Consider the following 22,389-nt stretch of genomic DNA (forward strand, 5'->3'; position numbering starts at 1 on the left):
CTAGCTAATGGAATGTGGGTACCTTTTGGGCACTGCACTATTGATCAAGTCTTGGAGTCAGATTGGACACTGCCATCTTCATTTCCTATTCCATATCGATTTTTTGCCTGTTCTTGCTTTTTTATCACAGAAATTACTTAGAACCCTACTTCACAAAGATATGGCATTGCAAAAGATTAAATTTGAGAATTTACTAGGGAAGCAAAAAGTAGGTCTCAAATATTTGAGAACATCATCTTAATGATGACACAAAGTATTCACTATGTTGAAACCAATCCATCACAAACTAGTAGTTTGCAGTGTCCAACAGATACAGACTATTACCATGTCTCCTTTGAAAATTTTAAAATATCTCCTGATGCCCCTGTGAATTCACTATGACACCTTGACTCTCTCTCTCTCTCTCTCTCTCTCTCTCTCTCTCTCTCTCTCTCTCTCTCTCTCTCTCTCTCTCCCATCTGTCTCTGTCTCTTTCTGTGTCTGTGTTTCTCTATCTCTGTCTCTTTCTAGGTCTCTCTGTTTCCCAGTCTCTGTCTATCTATCTATCTTTCTCTTCTTTTGCTCATCTTTAACAAAGAAGCAGCCCTTCTCCTTGCCAAAGCCGATTTCTTTATATGGATACTTCATCTTATCCTCTTTGGTCTTCTCCAGAAAATTTCATCCCTCCCTGTCTCTTGAATCTTCAACTTCTCTTTATGTGCCAGTTCTTATTTTACTTTTTTAAAAATACATTGACTAGAGCCTGTCATACCTTTAAGTTATTGTCCTAATGTTCCCTCTCTTTCTCAGCCAAATTGCTAGGAATAGGGGGTGGTAGAAAGTTATTTCCTTTCTCTCTCATTAAAATGTAAACACCTTCTGAGTAGAGATTATTTTATCCTTTGCATTTTTATTTATAGTGATTGACTTATAGTAGGTATACATTTTTATTGATTAACCATAGACAGAAACTATTTTCCAGTAAAACCAGAATATTTAATTCTCAACTGATTGTACAAGTAATGATAAGTTACTTTAGTCTGTTCTAGTCATTCTATAATTGTTGCTTAGACTTCTCTTTTCTGCAATGGATGGAACTATTTGAACCATACTTGATTCTTGTTTGTATTCCAGGTACCTTTTCCCCAAACTTCTCCTGAGCTGAGCAGAATATCTTGATCTTCAAACCTATAACTATTTCTATAATTGCTAACTCTAATAAGTGGCAAGTTTCATATGAAAAGCCAATAACAGTGGGAATGAGGATAGACTGACTACTCCCACTGTTGAAAAGTCAGACTCCCTTTGCTGAATCTGGAAAAAATTACAAGGACAAGTAAAAGATAAAGATTGGCAAAGATCTTTAGCCCCTGGAACTTCAGTGTCTTGCCATGCCTAGCTAGCTACTGTGTTGGAAATGGCAAACAGGATAGTGCCTCTAATAAAAGAGGATGGCTTACACTTATCCTAAGACCCCTAATAAGCCACAAAATCTGTTAATTTAATCAAATAAATAAAACTTAAGGCAAGGAAAATTTTAATGTGTATTCTAATATATTTAATAATTTATCTAAAGAAATTTCTTAGATTCTAACAAAGGTGTAATCCAATACCACTTACAGACCTGTTACTGTATGCAATATAGTGATTAAAGGGACAGAAAGAGAAACAATTATCCTTTATTATTCTGTTTGATCTTGATTGCTTGCTTCAAAAAGAGAAAAGTCCACCATGTTAAGCATGCATATCCTTATGCATTTTATACATTTAATATCCAAACAGCATTTCACCACTAAGGGAAAAAAACAACCTTGTTTACTGAGTATTTTTCAAAACTGCAAAAGTGACAGTAAGTTATTGCAAGTCTGAAAAAGACTGTGGTTGCTTGTATGCTCAGAATAAGATTCAGATATGGGGAAAGAATGAAAACTGGTGATTTAAAACATACTGTAAATTCCAGTGGTTAGTCTGCTGATCTCCATTATGATTCCTGTGACTAGAGGCAGATAGGTGGAAGAGTTTAGCAGAGTGCTAGCCTCAAGTCAGGAAAGCCCAAGGTTGTATCCAACTTGAGAGATTTACTAACTGTGTGATTTGAGGAAGTCATCTAATTTAAGTGCCTCAATTTCTTCCACTGTAAAATGGGGGTCATAATGCCTACTTCACTTGATTATGAGGATTGAACAAGCACAGCACCTTGCACAGAGTAGGTGTGCAATAAATGCTTGTTCACTTCCATCAAAGGAGATTATAAAGTACCGTACTAATGTTGACAAGAAAATAAACAGTGACAAACGTCAATTATCATGATGAGAACTAAAACTATTCCTCCCATGGTGATGATATTTGACCATGAGAGAGTGAAAGTCCTCTTCTCCCAACTTTGAAAAGTATTCTATAAAAGTTTATTCAACCATCCATTGCCAATGATGAATGGGGGTCCAAGTAGGAATCACCTTCCTCATATGAAATGACCAAAAGAAAGACCATTCTAATGCTGAGAAGATCATTATATACCTAAAGGAACCAAAGTAATACTAAAGAAGTAGATAGAAGGAAAATGTCTCAGCAAATTAGGTGAATACACTTAGAGCATCATACTCCTCCAAAACAATAATAAACCAAAAGGCCAGTTTGAATGTTTTCAACTCTATCCCAATGCTACTCCCTAATAATTTCTACTTAAGGACTTCAGCCTAATAAGCCCATGTTATTTAGGATTTGGTCGGTGAAATCCAATAAGTATGGGTGACACCTAAAATCTAGTGTCTCCACCTGTCCTGACACTTTAGTTCCAGACTTTCTCATTATGCCTTTCTTTACAAACTCTTCTTATATATTAAATCTTTATTCACAATTAAACACCAACATCTATCCATCTACCAATAAGTATTTACTTTTGAGTTCTCACATTTCTCCTTTCTATAATCTAGTAGTGTATGAAGAAAATAAATATTCAAGGACAGGTATGTGGCTAAGTAAATAAAGAGCCAGTCTTGAAGATGAGAGGTCCTGGGTTGAAATCTGGCCTCAGACTCTTCCTAGTTGTGTGACTTTGGGCAAGTCACTCAACCACAATTGCCTAACCCTTACCACTCTTCCACTTTTGAACCAATATTTAGCATCAATTTTGACATAGAAAATAAGAAGTGTTTTTTTAAGAAAGAAAAGGAATATCAAAATAATTCACAAGAAAAGATTAATAGGAAGGACTAGCACAATGTGGGTAAAGAGATGAACTACAAAAGATTTTCCCTTTTAAAAAAAATTTAGTCCACTTAGAAGTTAAAGAAATTGATTGGTTGCTATTCCTTGTATTCAAATAAGACCAAAATAACATCACACATAAATTGGATGTAAATGAGGCAGAGTAGCACAAAATCATCAGCCCTACTGTTTCCTCTAGATCCATTGAAGTCCAGTGACAAAACAAAGTCAAGATAACTGATGGCTCAGGATGCAGTGGATGACTTTGGATTCTTCAATGTCTAACCAAGTTTTAAGCACTCCACAGCAATTGCTTCTGCCTCCTTCGTGGTGGAAGGGACAAATTGTTTTCATCTGCCTGTTCGTGTGGTCTCTAAACAGACTTGGGATAGACACCCTGCAAATTCACCAACAGGTTGGAGGGCTGTCAGTTATATTCAACCTGGTTTAGCTTGTCTTACAAGACAGTTTTACTAGGACACTACCACCATGCATGCTACAGCTTCTTGGAGCCACAGACAAAGCTGGGTGGCGGGTGGACACCAAAGAAGGAAAGTAACCCTGAAAAGGGATTGACAAACCCTTGCAACAGATGCCCTACTCTTCCCTAAAAACTTCATATATTAAAAAAAACTTATAGTGTGTCAACCAACCAACAATCACTAAGGACCTGCTACATGACAGACACTGTACAAGGAACTGCCAATATGAAAACAAAAGTGTAAAAGGCCTCAACCACAAGGAAATTATATTCCATTGGGAATGTACACATAATGAACATATTAAAAAAACCCACAAAATATTTTTTGGGGAAGGAAAGCATTAAGAGTTTTTTTATAGGTAGCAAATGGGTATTTTACTTCTTGCTCCTTCCCAAATATAGGAATATCTTGTTTTATTGCAGGTCACAAATATTGTATTTTTTACAAATTGAAGGTTTGTGGTAACCCTAGGTCAAACAAGTCTATCAGTATCATTTTTCCAACAGCATGTGCTCACATCATGTCTGTATCACATTTTTGTAATTCTCACAAGATTTCAAAACTTTTCATTATTATTATATCTCTCATGATGACCTGTGATCAGTGATCTTTGATGTTACTATTGAAATTGTTTTGGGGCAACAACATATAAGACAGTGAACCCAATCAACAAATGTTGTGACCGGTCCACTGATTAGCCAGTCCATCTCCCTTTCCTTGGATCTCCCCATTCCCAGAGACACAATAATAATGAAATTGGGCCAACCCTACAATTGCCTCAAGTATTCAAGAGAAAGGAAGACTCAATCAATGCAGCAAACTTCATTATTGTCTGATTTTAAGAAATTGTCACAGCCACCCTAGCCTTCAGCTACCATTATTCTGATAAATCAGTAGCCATAAACATAAAGAAAAGACACCTCTACCAACAAAAAGATTATGAGTCTACAAAGACTCATGTGATGGCTAGCAGTTTTTAGTAATAAAATATTTTAAAATTAAAGTATGTGCATTGGTTCTTTTAGATACAATACTATTGCATACTTTCTTGGCTACCAAATGGAGATTGCCTAGGTGTGTTAATAGCTCATTCACTTCAAGGGGTGTTGTAGGATGTAATCTAGAGCACTGGTGTCAAACTCAGATTATAAAAGATTAAGTCAGTAATGGCAAATCTATGGCATGTGTACCAAAAAGGGAACACAGTGTTTCTCTGTGGGCACACCTGCAGTCACCCACCAGTCTTCATTACTAGAAAGCCAATGGATAGAGTGATAGACCTGGAGTCTGGTACAATATAGTATAAACATAATGTTTATATGCTCTGAGAAATCAAAAAAATTCACCTGACTTTTTATTGTGATGGTCTGGAATTGAACCTGCAACATCTCAAAGGTATGCCAATATCAGTAATGTAACACAAGTCCTGCTTTAAAAAAAGACATTCAAAATACAATTAGCCAGTGTCACAGAATAAACAACACTTAGAGAAGAGTCGTCAGGCTGTACCCTTGGAGATGAAAATGATATGATCAAGACATTGTCTTGGTCTTCCCCTCATGCTATACAAAGGCTTTCCATACTTTTAAATCCACTGCATTTTCAATTGTACTCATTTCTTTCCCCTTTCAGTGACATCTCATGATATGAATTAGATTAAGAAAACCCAAGTGGGGAGATATGAAAAGACTTGATAGATTTGAGCTTAAAACTAAATGAAGAGGATTGGAATAGTTATTCTCTGAACTCTGAATCTTAAATGGACTGGTTGTCATTGGATGGGATGGGGGGGGGATATAAAACTCAGCTTAATTAGTTGTAATTTTCTGTGGTTCAGGAATTTGTTAATTCCAACGTGATTCAACTTAGACCCTAGGGAAAGTGGAAGTAAAAAAAAACACTCTCCTCAGGACATACTGACTGACTAATGGAAACAAGTATCTCTCCAGGTAATCTGTAGAAACAACACCTCAATAGTAATTTTGCCTTGGTGGCTATTTCTAAAAGCAAGTGGAGGGAGCAGAGAAAGATTAGATTCCTATTCTTAGTTTGTTATTTAATGTACCTTAACCTTTCTGAGCATCATATGGCTCATCTGTAAAATGTGGGAATTGGATAAACTAATTAGAGCTGATAGTTACATTGTACTTTAAGGTTGCAAAGAACTGCACTCACATCTCATTCGAGCCTCACAATAACCCTATAAGGTAGGTATCCCAATTATTAGTATGTCCATTTTATAGATGTGGCAGCTATGTGGCATATTGGATAGAGTACTGGACGTGAAGTCAAGAAGAATCACCTTCCTGAATTCAAATGTGGCCTTAGATATTACTGTGTGACCCTGGGCATATCACCTAATCCTGTTTGCCTCAGTTTTCTCATCTGGAAAATTAGATGGAGAAAGAAATGGCAAACCACTCTAGTATCTTTGCAAGGAAGACCCCAAATGGGACCATAAAGAATCAGACAAGACTAAACAACTGAAAATTTTGCTGATAAGAAAACTGAGGCTTAGAGAGGTTTTCAACTACCAATGATTGCACAACTGATAGATTGTAATATTCATGATTTAAGCTCAGTTCTTTTTTAATTATAAATATTTTTCCCACTGCCATTCTATAAGATAACCTCTGCTATTTCTTCCAGTTATAGAATTCTATGACTTTATGATGGGTTGTGATTATTATATGAAGATAATCTATCATCAATAGATTATATGCTTAAAATTGTGGAGGTTTTCCTCCAGAAGTTGTGAAAATTTTTCATTGATATAGATCCATACCCTCTTACCCGGTTCTTCTTGTGCCCTACAGTGAGATGTCTGTCCAGAGCTAGGACCGTAGTCTGCATCCACAAAACACTAAGTAATCAATCTATGATGCTGGCTCCATGAACAGAGTGCTTTTCCCAAAAACAAGTAATTATTTTTTTCTGCTTAAATATTCAACATTTTAGGCCATAAAGATACTCCCTGGAAATAACTAAAGGAGTCAACCTCAGCAGTCATTATCCAGGTTCACGAAGGTACTCACCCTGAAAAATCTGTAGTGAGAATCCCGTAGTGGAATATGTATATCCGACTTATATGGCATACTGTGAGATAACCCATTGCTACCACAAAGGAGTACCTAGAAATACAGTTTGGCAGAGATTAAATTATCATCTAATATAATCTTCATTAATAATATCATCATAATAACAAGATGGCTCAAAAGACCTTGGGATACCCTGTAGAGTGTGATAGGTCCATAAGAAGATACTTCTGGATGCTCTTCATATGATATCATATTATCAACTCCATAATAAATTATTTAAAATAAATACCATGTAATTATAATCAAATATGGCTAATTAAGAAAATGCAATTTCACTATAGAGGTAGAAAACTGGGATGTTCTTGTTGTTGATTCATTTGAGTTCTGTCTGATTTTTTGTAACCCTATTTGGGGTTTTCTTGGCAAAGATTCTGGACTGGTTAGTTAGTTTCTTCTCCAACCCATTTTACAAATGAAGAAACTGAGGCAAACAGGGGTAAATGACTTGCTCAAGGCCACACAGCTAGTAAGTGTCCTATTTGCTTTCTAAGAATATATCCCTAAATTCAGAAAGTATAAGACAGGAATTCAGGGTAGAGTCAGAAGACCATCCAGTTAAGAGTTCCTAATCTGGGGTCTATAACCCTTTTTTTAATGTTAAATTTGAGTACCATACTTCAATATAATTTCCTTTGTAATATCATGCATTTTATTTGATGCATTTAAAAACATGATTTTGTGAAGGGGTCCATAGACTTCACCATCAACTAAAGGATCAATGCTACACTCAAGAAAGTTCAGAACAACCCTCTGACTTATTGTGATACCCTTTATGTGATATCTGACTTCTTCCTATGAACTGCCAGATGCAACTCTCTCTGCCACCCTTTCTTTGCCTTAGACAAGATCACTTTAGCTGAGGCCTTGACCCTTTGCCTGGCCTTCCCTTTCCCATGGCCAGAAGGATAAAGCCAGCTCAATTTAATAAGTCTTTGGTAATATTGGCCATTTACAAAAGGGTGCCAGTTATGATGGCATAATGCACTAAGTGGATTCCCTGGACAAAACTATCCTAGTTCTTCATACCAAGTCTTCTAATCTAAATAGGAATTGCATTGTGCTCTGCCATGTTTGAATAGGCTGAATTGAATTGATTCACCTAACAACAGATGCTGTGTTTTCTATTCCCTGGAGTCTAACTCAGCAGTCACTATCCAGGCATTTGGGCCTTAATTTTTCTCACAGAAAAAATGTGGGAACTGGACAAACTAATTGTAGCTGATATTTATTGTATTCATGTCTCATTTAAGCCTCACAACAACCCTAAAAGGTAAGTTGTTGTCTTTTCCATTTTATAGATGGGGCAGCTAGGTGGTACAGTGGATAGTGCTGGGCCTGGAGTCAGGAAAACCCATTTTCTGAGTTTGAATCTGGCCTCAAACATTTACCAGGTAGTTGACCCTGAGCAAGTCAATTCACCCTGTTTGCCTCAGTTTACTCATCTCTAAAAGTAGATGGAGAAAGAAATGACAAACTATTCCAGCATCATAGCCAAGAAAACCTCAAATGAGGTCATGAAGAGTTGGAAACAAGTGAAAAACAACTAAAGAACAACAATATAGGAGAGGAAACTGAGGCTTCCACCAATGATCACATACTTGGTAAATTCCAAAAAACAAGATTAGAGCTTAGTTCTATTTAAACTATAACTCTAGAACCTTCCCTACTATCTTTCTATGATAAGATAACCTCTGGTATTCCTTCCAGTTATAGAAATCTGTGATCATCAGTCCCTATTTCCTATCATTCATGTGACTCAGCTAACTAAAGAGAAAATTACAGCTCGGGACTATGTTTCTGTCTTTGTATCCCTAGCACTTAGTATAGTGCCTGGCATACCGTAAATTCTAAATGAATACTTGTTGATTGATTATTTCAGATTCATGTGTTCTCTGTCAATTCAGGTACCTATAATGGGGAAGAATGTTAGAATTTTATTACCTTTTAAGCTAGCTGAGTTCTGCATCTAGTTTATCCATCTGGAACTTTAATTTACTTCCTTCTGTAAGACTGGCAACAATACAAGCAAATAGAGAAAGAACAAAGTTTGGCATCTTTGCTCTCTGGCCTTGTGACATGTCCCTGTGTAACCATAATGTTACCATGTGCTAAAGCAAAATCAGTCACAGGCTGACTGCAAAGCTCTAAGATTCATCAGGATCAGGGGACCCCATTCCTGGATGCCGATGGAAACAATGAACCTAGACAAGTCACCAACTGGCTCTCTATCTAGCTTTGCAGTCTTTCATCTATCACATGGCATTCACCCCACCAGGATCCCAAGGGTGTTGGGCTAATAGACAAATTACCATGTGTTAAGTAATTGGAAATGTGCTATACAGATGCAGAGAATTACTGGTTCAGTTTTCAACTACATCCAAAGTCAATATGAGGAAAGCCAAACTTTGAAAATAGGTTACAAACACTTTGCATTATTATGTGTAGCATTTGCAATACTTTATAGCTAGGCTTTCCAAGGGAGAGAGAGATGAATTACCTAATCACCCGTCTGGAACAAATGATAAAATCCCTAGCAAGGAGTATACTTGGAACATAGATTATTTGATTATTGCTCTCCACAGTCTGTCTGGACTCAAAGCTGAGTGACTATAAAATCTAAAAGTACCTAAAAACATTTGTTCTACAACTGATAAGAAATGTATTACAAGAAGCTGTGAGGTTATAAACTAAAAAATTTAAATTTCTGAACCTATTGAGGGGAGAAGAATATTGCCAATGTTTTTTGTCAAAAATCTCCTTGGAGCTGACTTGTGATATCTACTTTTAGATAAAATATTTAAGAAAAAAGGGAGAGAAGGGTGATTATAATGTTATTGTCTCTTATCCTATTTTCAAAGACAATGAATACTTAAAGCTAGAAATAGTCTAAAGGGTGGAACAGTAGAGGGACAACTCAATCTGGGGTCTGAAATATCTGAGTTAAAATCCAGCCTTAGACACTTACTAGTTGTGTGGCCCTAGATGAGTCATTTAAACTTGTCTGCCTCAGTTTCTTCATCAGAAAAATGAGCTCGAGAAGTAAATAGCAAACCAATTCAGTGTCTTTGCCAAGAAAACCCCAAATGGACTCATAATGAGTTGGTCAAGACTGAAACCACAGGACAACAGTAATCTAAAGTTTCCTGAGAGAACTTGAAATAACAGCAAGTCATTCTTCATTAGTCTGGGAATTTTTAAAATAATAAATCTTGTAATATGAATTAATTTATTAAAATACCGTCTGAATATGGAGCATGGTACTAGGCTCTGGGAGAATCTTACATGAGACATGGTCTCATCCTTCCTGAAATTTATAATCTAACTGAGAGAATAGGAGTCACACACAGAGATACAGTAATAATACACTGTATTGTACTATAAGAGAAGTAACATAGTAATAATACATTCCTTAGAGTAGTACAAGTGCTAGATCAGATCAAAGAGGAAAAGTCATTACTGATAAATGGTGATAAAAAAGGACTGGAGGTGTCTAATTTGACTATATTTTAAAGGAGAGAGAGAAATTTATCTGAGAAAGTAGGGATGATGATTTAGACATAGAAAGAGTAATGTGGCCATCTCAGCAGCTAACAGAACACCTGAAACATGGTAGGAAATCCTTGTTGACTGATAAGAAAAAGTGTGACCAAAGACAGAGTCAGGAGCGAGCAAGGACTCTGGGGAAGAGGAGGTTAGAGACAGCCAAGTCAGGATAAAGTATACACACTGCCAAAAAGGAAATAATATTAGATAAAGATGGAAAGGGAAGGCAGTGTAATATTGTGGCAGGACTTGAATGGGAGGCAAAATAGTTTTGCTGTTGTGTTATTTTTTTAAACTCTTACCTTTAAGACAGATAGATGAGCATTAAGTGGTAGATAATGGAGGTGAAATAACGACGTTCACACAGCTAGGAAGTATCTGAGGCCAGATTTGAACCAAAGAACTCCAGGCCTTGCTCTCTATGCACTGAGCGACCTAGCTGCTCCCCTAAAAGAGTCTTAATTTTACTGATTACACAACAGGGAGCCTATGAAGTTTTCTGGGCAGAGAAATGACTAAGTACCATGCAATTATGAAGACAATAGTGAAATAAGACTGGTTGGACTAGACCATAGATTAAGAATAAAGTACAATAATAATACATATATGATATATTATAATTATAAATATGATTATATTTTATAACTATATATCATTATATCAATATTATAGGTTATTTATAGCTATGCTAAAATAAATGCATAATTATAAAAATATTTTAGATATATATGTGTATGTATATATATGTATGTATATGTATAGAAAGAGAGAGAGAGAGAGAGAGAGAATATATGTTGTTTGTGTGAATGTGTAAAATTAGCTAGGTGGCCCAGTAAATAGAGCAGTAGGCCTGGAGTCAGAATTCTTATCCAGCCTTAGACACTTGTGAGCTTCTGAACCTTGGACAAGTTACTTAACCTTTGTCTGCCTAAGTTTTCTCAACTGCACCAAAAGGATTATAATAGCATCTACCTCTCAAGCTTGTTGGGATGATCACATTAGATAGTATTTGTAAAACTCTTGGCATCATGCCTGGCACAGAGTAGACTCTATATAAATACTAGCTCTTATTAAATCTTGGGGTTTTCTTGGTAAAGATATACCAGGGCTTTAGGAAAATCATTTTGTGATTTATAAAAAAGATGGATTGGAAATGTGTGAGACAAGGAAGGAAGATAATTAGGAAGTCATTAAAACAGACTAGATCTATGCATATATACAACCTGTCAGAGGGGATAAAAAATGGAGGACTGCAGACCTATTGCACTTTTCAGAGTAGTACTAATGAAGGCCTTATAAGGACATTGACAAGAGAGAAGCAGACATTGAATAAACAAGACTTGGTCACACAGATACATGCAAAGAAGGAAAGGAAAGAGTCAAAAATAACACCAAGGTTCCAAACATGGCAGACTTCATGACTAACAGTGGCAATAAGAGTGACATTCAAAAGAGGTGAAATTTTAAGGGGGAAAATAATAAACTCAAAAACAAAAAATAATAATGTTAAGTTAGAACATTCAGATAGAGATTTCCTACAAATGGTTAGAGATGAGAACCTGAAGCTCAGAAGGTGGCCAAGGCTACAGGCATAGAATTGATATTCATCTGTCAATTTGTGATAATTAATATACCTTATCCCCTGAAACTTATGATTTCATCATACTCCAAGGAGTAAGAACCTCTATGAATGCAGAAAGGTACATACCATACAACTCATCAATCAACTGACAAGTATTTATCAAGCACCTACTTTGTGAAAGCTCTATACTAGGCACTGGGGATACTATTACTTTCCTGCCAGAAAGGAACTCACTTTCTGATGGGGGAAGACACTTGGTATATAAAAAATATTTTGTTTGTTCAGTCATGTTCAACCATTACTTGATCCCATTTCAAGTTTTCTTGGTAAAGATATTGGAGAGGTTTGCTATTTTCTTCTCCATCTAATTTGACAGATGAGGGAACTGAGAAAAACAGACTAAATGACTTGAAACTAGGTCTTACTGATTCCAAACTCAGCTCTCTATCCACTATGATATGCTGCCTCTCAAAGGAAAGTAAGAGATTATAGATAGGGACTAATAAGGACTTTCTATGCTAGAGAATATTAAGAGTTGGGGGGGGGGGGGAAGAAAGCCAAGGATAGAACCATGGGAGAAACCATAGTGAAGGACCTGAAGGAAATAAGCTATTCATAAAAGATACAGAGAAGAAGGTATTAAATAGTAAGAAAAGCACCTGGAAAATGTGGTGTCAGTGAGGCCAAGAGAGGTGAGAGTAACAAGGGCTAGTGAGTAATGTCAAATGCTATGAAGGCTGACAATGAAAAATGGAAAGTGGTCATTGGATCTTTTCTTTTCAGATCCAATTTCTCTCCTTTTTTCTCACCCTCTTTCACCCATTGAGAAGACAAAGAAATATGTGCATCCATTTCTATACAATTCTACACAATTTCTATACAATCCATTCATTCCTTAACATGCTATGATCTGATTCCAAAATGATTACTACTACTTTTCTGAAACTGTACTCTCAAAGACCAACAACTATTTCTTAATTGATAAATACAATAGTTCTCATTCAACTAACTGGTCATATTCACTCTAGTTTCTCTCCTTTCCAAACTACCCTATTTAAAAACATGACCATGACCAGAATCACTTCCCTCCATTTAAGAAATATGTCAGTGGTTCCCCAATTCCTACAGAATGCTATAGACTCCAAATCTCTTCCATAGTTACTCTGAACCCACCACAATCAATTCCCTAACTACTGCCCCACCTTAATCCATACCACATCCCTACATTAATCCTTTTCTCAAGTAATGATCAATGGTCACCTCTGCCATGAAATCTTCTAAAATAACCCCTGCTTTCTGTCATTATTCTTACTTCTGCAATCCTATAGCACTTCTTATCCCTACCATTCATAGGCTAAATTATTTTGTCTCTGTTTACTCACATGTGGGTAGGTGTCCTTTTTCCCAACTCCTATAAGTTTTGTAAATATTAAGACTACATTTCATCCTATGTTATACCAACAGCCCCTAAAAATGCAATGTTTTATACAAGCACACATTTAATCTGGTACCCATTAGAAATTCCCTGAGGGGAGAAATTGTGTTATTTCCCATCTCTATATCCTCAGTGCATAGTATAGTACCTTGTACAGATTTAGTGATTTGTGACTTGAATTGGATACATATATGTTGCTGAAAAGGAATCTGCCTAAGCAAATGTGGTCTTAATCCTACACAAATCAAGTGAAGGAAGGTAATTTTCATCAGAATGGCAAATAATAATAAGCAACTACATATGATTGATGCCAATCCCTCCCAGATATGGAAGACAAGGCCCTGGGAATCCAGGAGAGAATACTACTAAGCTCCAAGTGAATCACAGTTTGTCAGTTTTCATGATCATAGTCTCACCTGTGAATGTTGCGCATGCTTGCAGTAATCAGGATTCCATAACATATTAACACCAACACAAAGAGGTGTATGGAATACCTTAAAACACACACGCACACACACACACAAAAAAAAAGGACAGAAATTGTTATTGAACATCTCTGAAGCGTGTAAAACTTGGCAATAGCAAGTCAATCATTTACCCATTGCTCTACCCTCACATCACCTAAAACTTCTGTTGGATAGGTATGCATTTATTCCAAGGGAAAATAACACATCAACTAGCAATCATCCCATGAGTTAAAGAGATCACATTCTTAAATGGTTCAAGGACCAATTGATACTATTTATAAACTCTAATAGTTAAAATACCAATGGTCTGTTGTAGTGACCTGAATGCATAAAGACTCACCTCATTGTTTTATGGAGACTTGATAGTCTAAAAGAGATGAGAACCTTCATAGAGAACAAAGCATTCTAGAGGTTAATGGATAATCAGGACTGGATTTCAGAGGGCCTTTCCCCTCTGGCTTGAGTAGAATGTAAGCTTACTTAAGGACAGGAACTATTATTTTTGGCTTTGTATCACAAATGCCAAACAAAGGACCTTACACATAGTGGGGACTTCATAAGTATCTGTTGAACTGAACTAAGTTCAGTCTTCAAATGACATTTGTATACTGAAAAAGGAGGAAATTATATACCACATTCTGATCTGCCTACCCACAGTTCATACTTCTGGATGACATAAAATTCTCAGAAATGTAACAGTCATAAGTTCTGGTCCCCAAAATTCCCATTCTTAGGACTTCTACCAAATAAGAACTTGCCTGGCTCCCCCCAAAATAAATTGTCCAACCCTACAGAAAACTTTCTTACTGTCAATCAGCCTACTTAAAGCAAGATGTTTAATAAATCTCCTTCCATGATTTAAGATTGAGTAGTCGCATATAGGTGATGAGATCCAAATGTAAGTAATGGTATTGATGAGGTTCAGTACTCACCATCCAAAGCAAAAGATGACAAAATAGATTCCAAAAATGGCAGCAAAGGCATGGCGGATAGTAGAGCTTGCCTTCTCAGGACTCAGGTAAATGCGAAACCAGAAAGCAGCAAGTAAAGCAAACAGCTGGCATGCCACAAAATTCACCTGGAAAAGTGAAAGTTAAAACTAAATTCCTTCATTACATTAAAAAACTAAATTCCTTCATTACATTGCTTGTACGTAGGGGATCATACTTCTTAAGTTTTTTCAGACTTAAGGTAAGATTTCAAAATCCACCCCCCTGCTCCCAATTTGGCACCCACTTCAGCTAAGTATGGAAGTAGTAGTGGTAGTCTCTCGGTGACCGAGAATGACGATTGTCTTTGTGCAGTTTCATCTACGATGTACCCTCATGTGGCTTTGAAGTCCAAAGGCTGAGGCGCAGAGTTTGTGGCACATGGGGCCTGGGACGCCAGTTGTTACGGAAGGTGCGGTTGTGGCCTGGTGTCGGCGTTCACGCGCAGCGGCAAGACGTCGACGTCGCTCATCTTCAAAGGTGGTGGCGGCATGGTTAACGTGGGTTCGCCAGCTGCTTCTGTCAGAGGCAGCGAGTTCTAGTTGCTTTGGTGTGATGCCAGCCCACTTCAAGTTGGACTTGAGCTGATCCTTGAATCTTTTCTTTGGTCGGCCTTGTTTCCTGAGTCCAGCTGACAGTTCGCCATAGAATACCTGTCTTGGTATTCGCTGTGGGTCCATGCGGATGACGTGTCCAGACCATCGTAGCTGGGCTTTGAGGACCATGACTTCGATGCTGGTGGAGTTGGCTCTGTCGAGGACTTCCTGGTTGGTGATTCGGTCCTGCCATCGGATCCTCATGATTGACCAGAGGGAACGTTGGTGGAATTGCTCCAGCTGCTTCATGTGCTTCCGGTACAGTGTCCATGTCTCACAGCCGTACAGGAGCGAGCTGAGGACCACTGCGTTGTACACTTTGAGCTTCGTCGCAGTGCTTACACCTCTGTGTTGGAGGACTTTGCAGCACAGCCGCCCGAGTGCCTGGCTGGCCTTTTGGATCCTGGCATTAATCTCGTGGTCTAGGGACCTGCCGTTGGCGATGGTGCTGCCCAGGTACTTGAAAGTGTTGACATTAGAAAGCTGCGTCGTCGATTGTAATGCACGGCTGGTTAGTTGGCCTCCCTGGTGCAGGTTGGAACAGCACCTCTGTTTTGCTGAGGCTGATAGTCAGGCCAAACAGTTTTGTTGTGGTGGAGAACCTGTCCACAATGGTTTGGAGATGATTTTCTTGGTGGGCCATGAGAGCACAGTCATCTGCAAAGAGAGCTTCCAGGATGAGTCTCTCTGTTGTCTTTGTTTTTGCAGTCAGGCGGCGAAGGTCGAATAGTGAGCCATCCAGTTGGTATTTGATGTAGACGCCCAGGTCTAGATCCATCACAGCATGTCGTAATACTTGGGTGAAGTATAGGTTGAATAGTACCGGAGCGAGGACACAGCCTTGTTTCACGCCATTGGAGATGTTGAACGCTGGATTTCTCCACCAGATAGGACTTCCCCTGTCACGTCGACATGAAAGAGCTGGATCAGTTTGACGAATATTGCTGGGCAACCGAGTTTGCTGAGGATCACCCACAATGCGTCCCTGTTCACTGTGTCGAACGCCTTTGTCAGGTCTATGAAGACAATGTTCTCAGGTTCTGCTCAAGGCATTTTTCCTGAATTTGCCTCACTGTGAAGACCAAGTCAATGGTGCTGCGATCTGGTCGGAAGCCACATTGTGATTCAGGCAGGTTCTGCTCTGAAACAGATGACAGGAGTCTGTTGAGTATAACACGGGCGAGGATCTTTCCAGCAGTAGAGAGTAGTGAGATGCCTCTGTAGTTGTCACAGGCTGCTCGTGAGCCTTTGTTCTTGTATAGGGCTACGATGGAGGCATCTCTGAGTTCTGGGGGCATGTCTTCCTCTTCCCATATGCTGGTCAGCACTATGTGGAATGCCTGGAGCGCCTTTCCCTTTAAGGCCTTGTACACCTCGGTTGGGATCCTGTCTTTACCAGGAGCCTTGCCTGTACTCATTTGTTTAATGGCTTTTTGGACTTCCTCTATTGAAGGAGGGACGTCAAGTTGTTCAATGGTGCAGTTTTGGGGGATCTGGTCAAGGGCGCTTTGGTCAACTGAAGAGGGTAGGTTGAGAAGCTGACTGAAGTGTTCTTTCCACCTGTTGCTGATGCCTTTTTTATCTTTTATGAGAGTGTTACCGTCAGAGGATAGCAAGGGAGTGGTGGTGGGTTTTAATGGCCCATAGACAGTCTTGAGTGCACTGAAAAATTGTTTGTAGTTTATCATATCAGCAAACTGTTGGATTTCTTCTGCCTTTTTTTCCCACCATCGGTCTTGCATCTTCCTGATCTCACGCCTCGCTGTGGCCTGGAGAGACTTGAACCTGTCCTTTTTAGGAGCAGAGTATGGAAGTAAGTATGGAAGACTCAACAGAAATTGTGCCTCATTATACCAGGGGGGATGTTTTTTCGGCCACTAAAGACCACTGAAGATTTTCTACTCCACCCAAAGTGTTGACTATTTGAAATTAAGGTGAAATTTGAGATGATGATGAAATTAAATGGCTAATTTTCAATTTTTTAACCAGTAGTATAACTTAAAATTCTGGTTCGGAATTACAGATACCCTTAGACATTCCTCCTCAAGCCCAGTAACAAATAATTCCCATTTGGGTTTTAACTTTTATCACCTTAAAGGATAGGGAAAAGCTCCTACATTAGGAACTTGATCACTATCAAATATCACTCTGCTCAAATAATTTTCAGAATTTTTCTCAGACTGATAAGATTAATGGTATTTAAACAATATTTATTAAATTCAGGTTTATTTCCTTTAGATTAATTTAGCTTAGAAGCAGATGTTATACTGCTTTAAATTTTAGATGTCAAAACATTTAAATTATATTATATATATACATATATATATTAAGGGGGAAACAGTGAAGATATAAAATAATTGTCCTAGGTTTATGAGAAAAAATTACTTTAATCCTAAAGAAAAAAATATTTAACTCAGTTTTTAACTTACATAAATTAGATTCCAGGCACACTGAGAGAGCTAACCATTAATTAAAAGAAACAGAAATTATCTATTTGTTTTACATAATTGCAATGTTTTCCTGAATATTCCAACTAAATACTTCAAAGTGATTCATGCAGAGGGTATTCAACCAGAAAGAGAATTAGCAAACATATAAACATTTGGCTAAACTTAGACGCCAGCAATGGTTTCCAGTGAACTGCACCCATCATCAGTGTGATTGCCTAACTAAGAGAATCCTTTGCTCTAGGGTAAGGTCTAGTGACATACCACTAGATCTAACCCATTTCCCCACATGGAAACTACAGTGTTTCTGACCCCATTTCTTCATGAGTACAATCAAACCAGCAAAGTGCTATTCCAAGAATTCATGGTCTTTTTGAAACTATTTGCTGAACTCATCATCTTAACACACAACTGCTCTTCTTTCTCTTAACTTTCCTATTTCTGTTAGTGGCACCAGCATTCTCAGTCAATCAGGTTTGAAAAAGTAGAGACTCAGCAATTGATTTAATATAAGGTCTCTCTTTATTTCTTAGAGGCCATACTCTTACTGCAGCAAAAGTAGAAAAAATCTCTTCAGCTCTTATTTTCTTCGTTTCCCTTTAGGTAGCATGAAATTACAAACGGATTTATATGGAAAGAAAGAGTGAGCAAAGTGACTCTTTTGGTTTCACCTATAATAGTAACTACTGTCTCAACCAGATCTATCAACACCTGCTCAGTCAGGTAGCGACCAGGACTTGAATGCAGTCAGCAAGAACATCTTATCTATAATAACTTTCCAGAAACTAATTCGACTTTCTAGTCTATATACTCCAGATGGTCTGAAAGAACTGGACTACCCTAATAAGGCTTCTTGAAGACTCCATGTAAAATTCCTCTCCAGGCAGTTCCTTCTCAAGATCTTAGCCAGGAGATTTCTTCTTGGGGAAATCTAAGCTCATTTCCATTTAATGGGAGCTCTTTTTGTTACCATGTGATGGCTCTCTCTGCCCTGGTATTCCCATAATTTGGACTTCCACAAGATACACATGACACAGTCAACTAAATAACATAGCTAAGACAAAAAAGAGGAGAGTAAAGGGGGGGGGGGTCCTAAGATGACATTAAACAGTGACCACTTATGACTAAAACCATTTATCTTTCCCAGGTGGCTGATATGGACCCTCGTTGTTGAGTCTGTCCCTACTTCAACACAAGAATAGAATGTATCACCATCCTCAGCATCCCCAGGCAAATAACAAAAGTGATTCAGTGGTATAGGAGTAAGGAAATTAGAGATTAGTCAGAGGGAAAGGCACAATAAGGTCTATGAGAGGTCCTACTTATTTCACTCTGTCACATGAATGATAGCACCTTCCCTGAACAGAGACAAAGGGCACAGAGTTAAAGAAATATACTAAACCTTTGAGAGGCAGTTGAGAATGCCCTTGGGACAGCTGAGCAGTGCTGAAATAAAAAGGCTGTTAAAAGGAAAGAGCACCCCAGAGATCATCCTCAGACCACCAAAACCATAACTGAGATGACAACCAGGCAAAAATGTGCCTAGTGTAGGTGTAGGATGGGGGGTGGAGACACAGTATTCCATTCTCCATCAAATATATAAATATATGTATATATATAATATATAATTTCAAGAAAAATGGAAAGAATTGAAGCATGTCTCCTCAGTCACTACTTGCTTTTTTTATCTTTTATATCTTAAAAGATATAAAAGATATATATATCTTTTATGGGTTTGTTCTGAGAACTCACACTGGGGCTAGATGCTAGAACAGAGGAATAAATACTTCTATACTTTCCAAAAAGATTTCCCCACTTATGTTTCTCTCACTGAATTATTCTACTGTGGTCCAGATGACAGGCAGATTACAGTCACACCTGATCAGAAGCTGATCTGCAAAAATCATTGAATATGCCTAAAGACCAACTTAAGGCAAAAATTCTTCAACTTATCAGAAAGTCTTTTCCAGCAACCCATGCCAGGGAACTGAAAAACCTTTTTTCCCCCATAGAGAGGAGACTGCAGAAGACAAAATATTTCCAGAAGACTTTATAAGTAAAGATAAGATGCACAAAGGGACCCCCTCTTGGTTTTTGCTATCTTGGTAACTGCTGTCTGAAACCAGCAAGCCAGCAGAACTATCACTACCTGTTTAGCCAGGGATTAACCTAGCTTGAACACAAGTGGCCAACAAAGCCTCCTTATCAATATTATCTATAACTGGCTGGAGCACTGCTGGATTCTCTAGATTGTAAACCTAGGGACAGTTGGAATAAAGGAGACTGATTACCCTAATGTGGATATTTGAAGCTTCAACCCAGATAACACCCACTAATGCAACTTTGCTGGGACATCCCAATAATGTTCTTTTTCCCAACAAAAAGTTCTTTTTTTTCCTGCTACATTGTGGTTCTTGCTTTCTTAGTGTTTTCTCAATTTGAACCCAAGTGCTCCATAACCTATACCCTAAAAATAAATATAAAATACACGCATACATGCACATACACCCTATTTTAATCTAGCCTTAGACACTTACTAGCTGTATTACCCTGAGCAAGTCACTTAATCTCCTCCATTTCTCATTTGTAAAATGAGGATAATATCACCTACTCCTGAACAATTATTGTGAGAATCAAATGAGATAATAATTACAAATCACTTAGCACAGTTCCTAGCACATAGTAAGTACAATATAAATGTTAGCTTACTATCATGAGTTATATTTTTTTAACCTAGCTCAACTGAACAACTAGTCTGACAACCTACATATGACTCACTAAGTGGGCATGAAAAATTATTACCACTTGGTCAAAATTCCAAATCTTGAGATCAGCAGTGAGGAAGCCAACAAAGCCACAAACACATGACATGACGTGATTTTCCCAGCTTTGGAGGCCAATCTAATCCTGCTCAGGCCAACAGATGTATATCCAGAACAGAGAGGGAAGTCTACAGTCAATACAGTCAGTCTGCCAATATTTACTGCCTCCTATAGCATTATGAGGCACTATATAGCAAATACTAAAGAAAAAGTCACAGCTCCTGCCTTCGAGGCACTTGTAATCTAACTAGTGACAAAATATACATAAATGATGTAAAAATACTTACAAAGTATCAACAAACATAATAGTATAAACATAAGGCTTTAAGTATTTTTAACCCTTACTTTCTGTCTTGGTAATAACTGTAAGAAAGAAGGGCAAGATCTAGGCAAATGGGGTTAAGTGATTTGCCCAGAGTCACACAGCTAGCAAATGTCTTAAGGCTAGATTTGAACTCAGGGCTTCCTGACTCCAGGTCTGGTGCTCTATCCACTGGATCACCTAGCTATCTCTTAGGCATTTAGTATTAAAAGATGTACAATAGCAACCAAAATTAAATTGATAAAGGAAAGCTTAATGGATTAGGTTATTTTACAGTGAGGTGGCACAGTGGATGGAGCGACAGACCTGGAGGCAAATAGACCTGACTGAGTTCAAACATGGCCTTAATATCCTTTACTCCTGTCAACCTCAGTTTCCTCAGTTGCAAAATAGGGATCATTATAACACCTACCCCCAAGGGTTATTGTGAAGATCAAATGAGGCAATATTTATAAAGTACTTAGCATGGTTCCTTAAACATTTGTTTCCTTCCTTTCTCCAAATATCTTCAAAGGGTACACCCTAGAGATCATTTCATTCAATTCCATCATTTCACAATAATGAGAAAACTGAGACCTAAGGAGGTTCAATGAATTGTCCAAGGTCATTCAGATAACAAGGATTGCACCTGGGCTTTGAACCCTAATCCCAACTTGAAACCTAGCTCTATGCCACATTGCCTCTTAATTTTTCCTTCAATTCTTATGACAATTGGATTTCTCATTTGGCAAAATAAGCAATCTATTCTCTTTTAAATGAACTGATTCCACAATAATGCAATAAAGAAAAATGTGCTCCTCTCAAAACAAAAGTGTGAGTTGGAGGAGCAGCTATGGTCAGACGGTAGGAACTAAGCCTCTGGCCCTAAATGATACAGGCTTTAAAGCTTAGTGATTCTTAAACTTGTAGAGTTCATAAAGTCTCTTTACCCATCTGAAAGAATTGCAAATCACAGAAATATGGGATGTTATTATGAAGAGGACTATTAATTCCTGCAAAACTTATCCCTTTAAACTCGGGAAAGAAAACACCTTCAGACATCAAAGAAAGTGGCTGGTGGCTGATAGCCAATCAATCAATCAAAAAGGGTTTACTAAGTGTTTACTACATGTCTGCATTGTGCTCCCACAAGAAAGCGTTATCTAAGGCCTCCCCATTCCCTATTCTTCTCCTTCAAAGCACCTTGTGCCAGTCAAGCTAATGACGATAATTTTTCTTCTAGTATTTAAGGGTTGTTCTAAGATATTGGCTCTTTCAACATCTGACAAAGAAAGAAACAAGGCATCAAGTTATTATATACCCTATAGAAAGGAGTATAAAGCAGATTGGAATGGATGAAAGAAAACATTTTTCAAATGCCCTATTCTGAGAGGCTAGGCAGCTCTCAGAGCCAGCCCTCTGAGAAGGGCAACTTCAGCAG

At 37.9% G+C, this 22,389-nt stretch overlaps 1 protein-coding gene across 1 annotated transcript in view; it reads right to left on the minus strand.

The window, feature by feature from the left end:
• The window catches only part of MBOAT1 (membrane bound O-acyltransferase domain containing 1), a 125,930-nt gene that overhangs the window by 50,923 nt on the left and 52,618 nt on the right, over window positions 1-22,389 (minus strand). The window contains exons 2-4 of the mRNA XM_001375935.4: window positions 14,726-14,871; window positions 13,743-13,820; window positions 6,704-6,799 (exon numbers count right to left, since the gene is read on the minus strand). Of these exons, the coding sequence (XP_001375972.2) occupies window positions 6,704-6,799; window positions 13,743-13,820; window positions 14,726-14,871 (320 nt within the window). The remainder of the gene's footprint in view (window positions 1-6,703; window positions 6,800-13,742; window positions 13,821-14,725; window positions 14,872-22,389) is intronic.

The sequence above is a fragment of the Monodelphis domestica genome, chromosome 3 (genome assembly GCF_027887165.1).
Source record: "Monodelphis domestica isolate mMonDom1 chromosome 3, mMonDom1.pri, whole genome shotgun sequence".
Lineage (NCBI taxonomy): Eukaryota > Metazoa > Chordata > Mammalia > Didelphimorphia > Didelphidae > Monodelphis > Monodelphis domestica.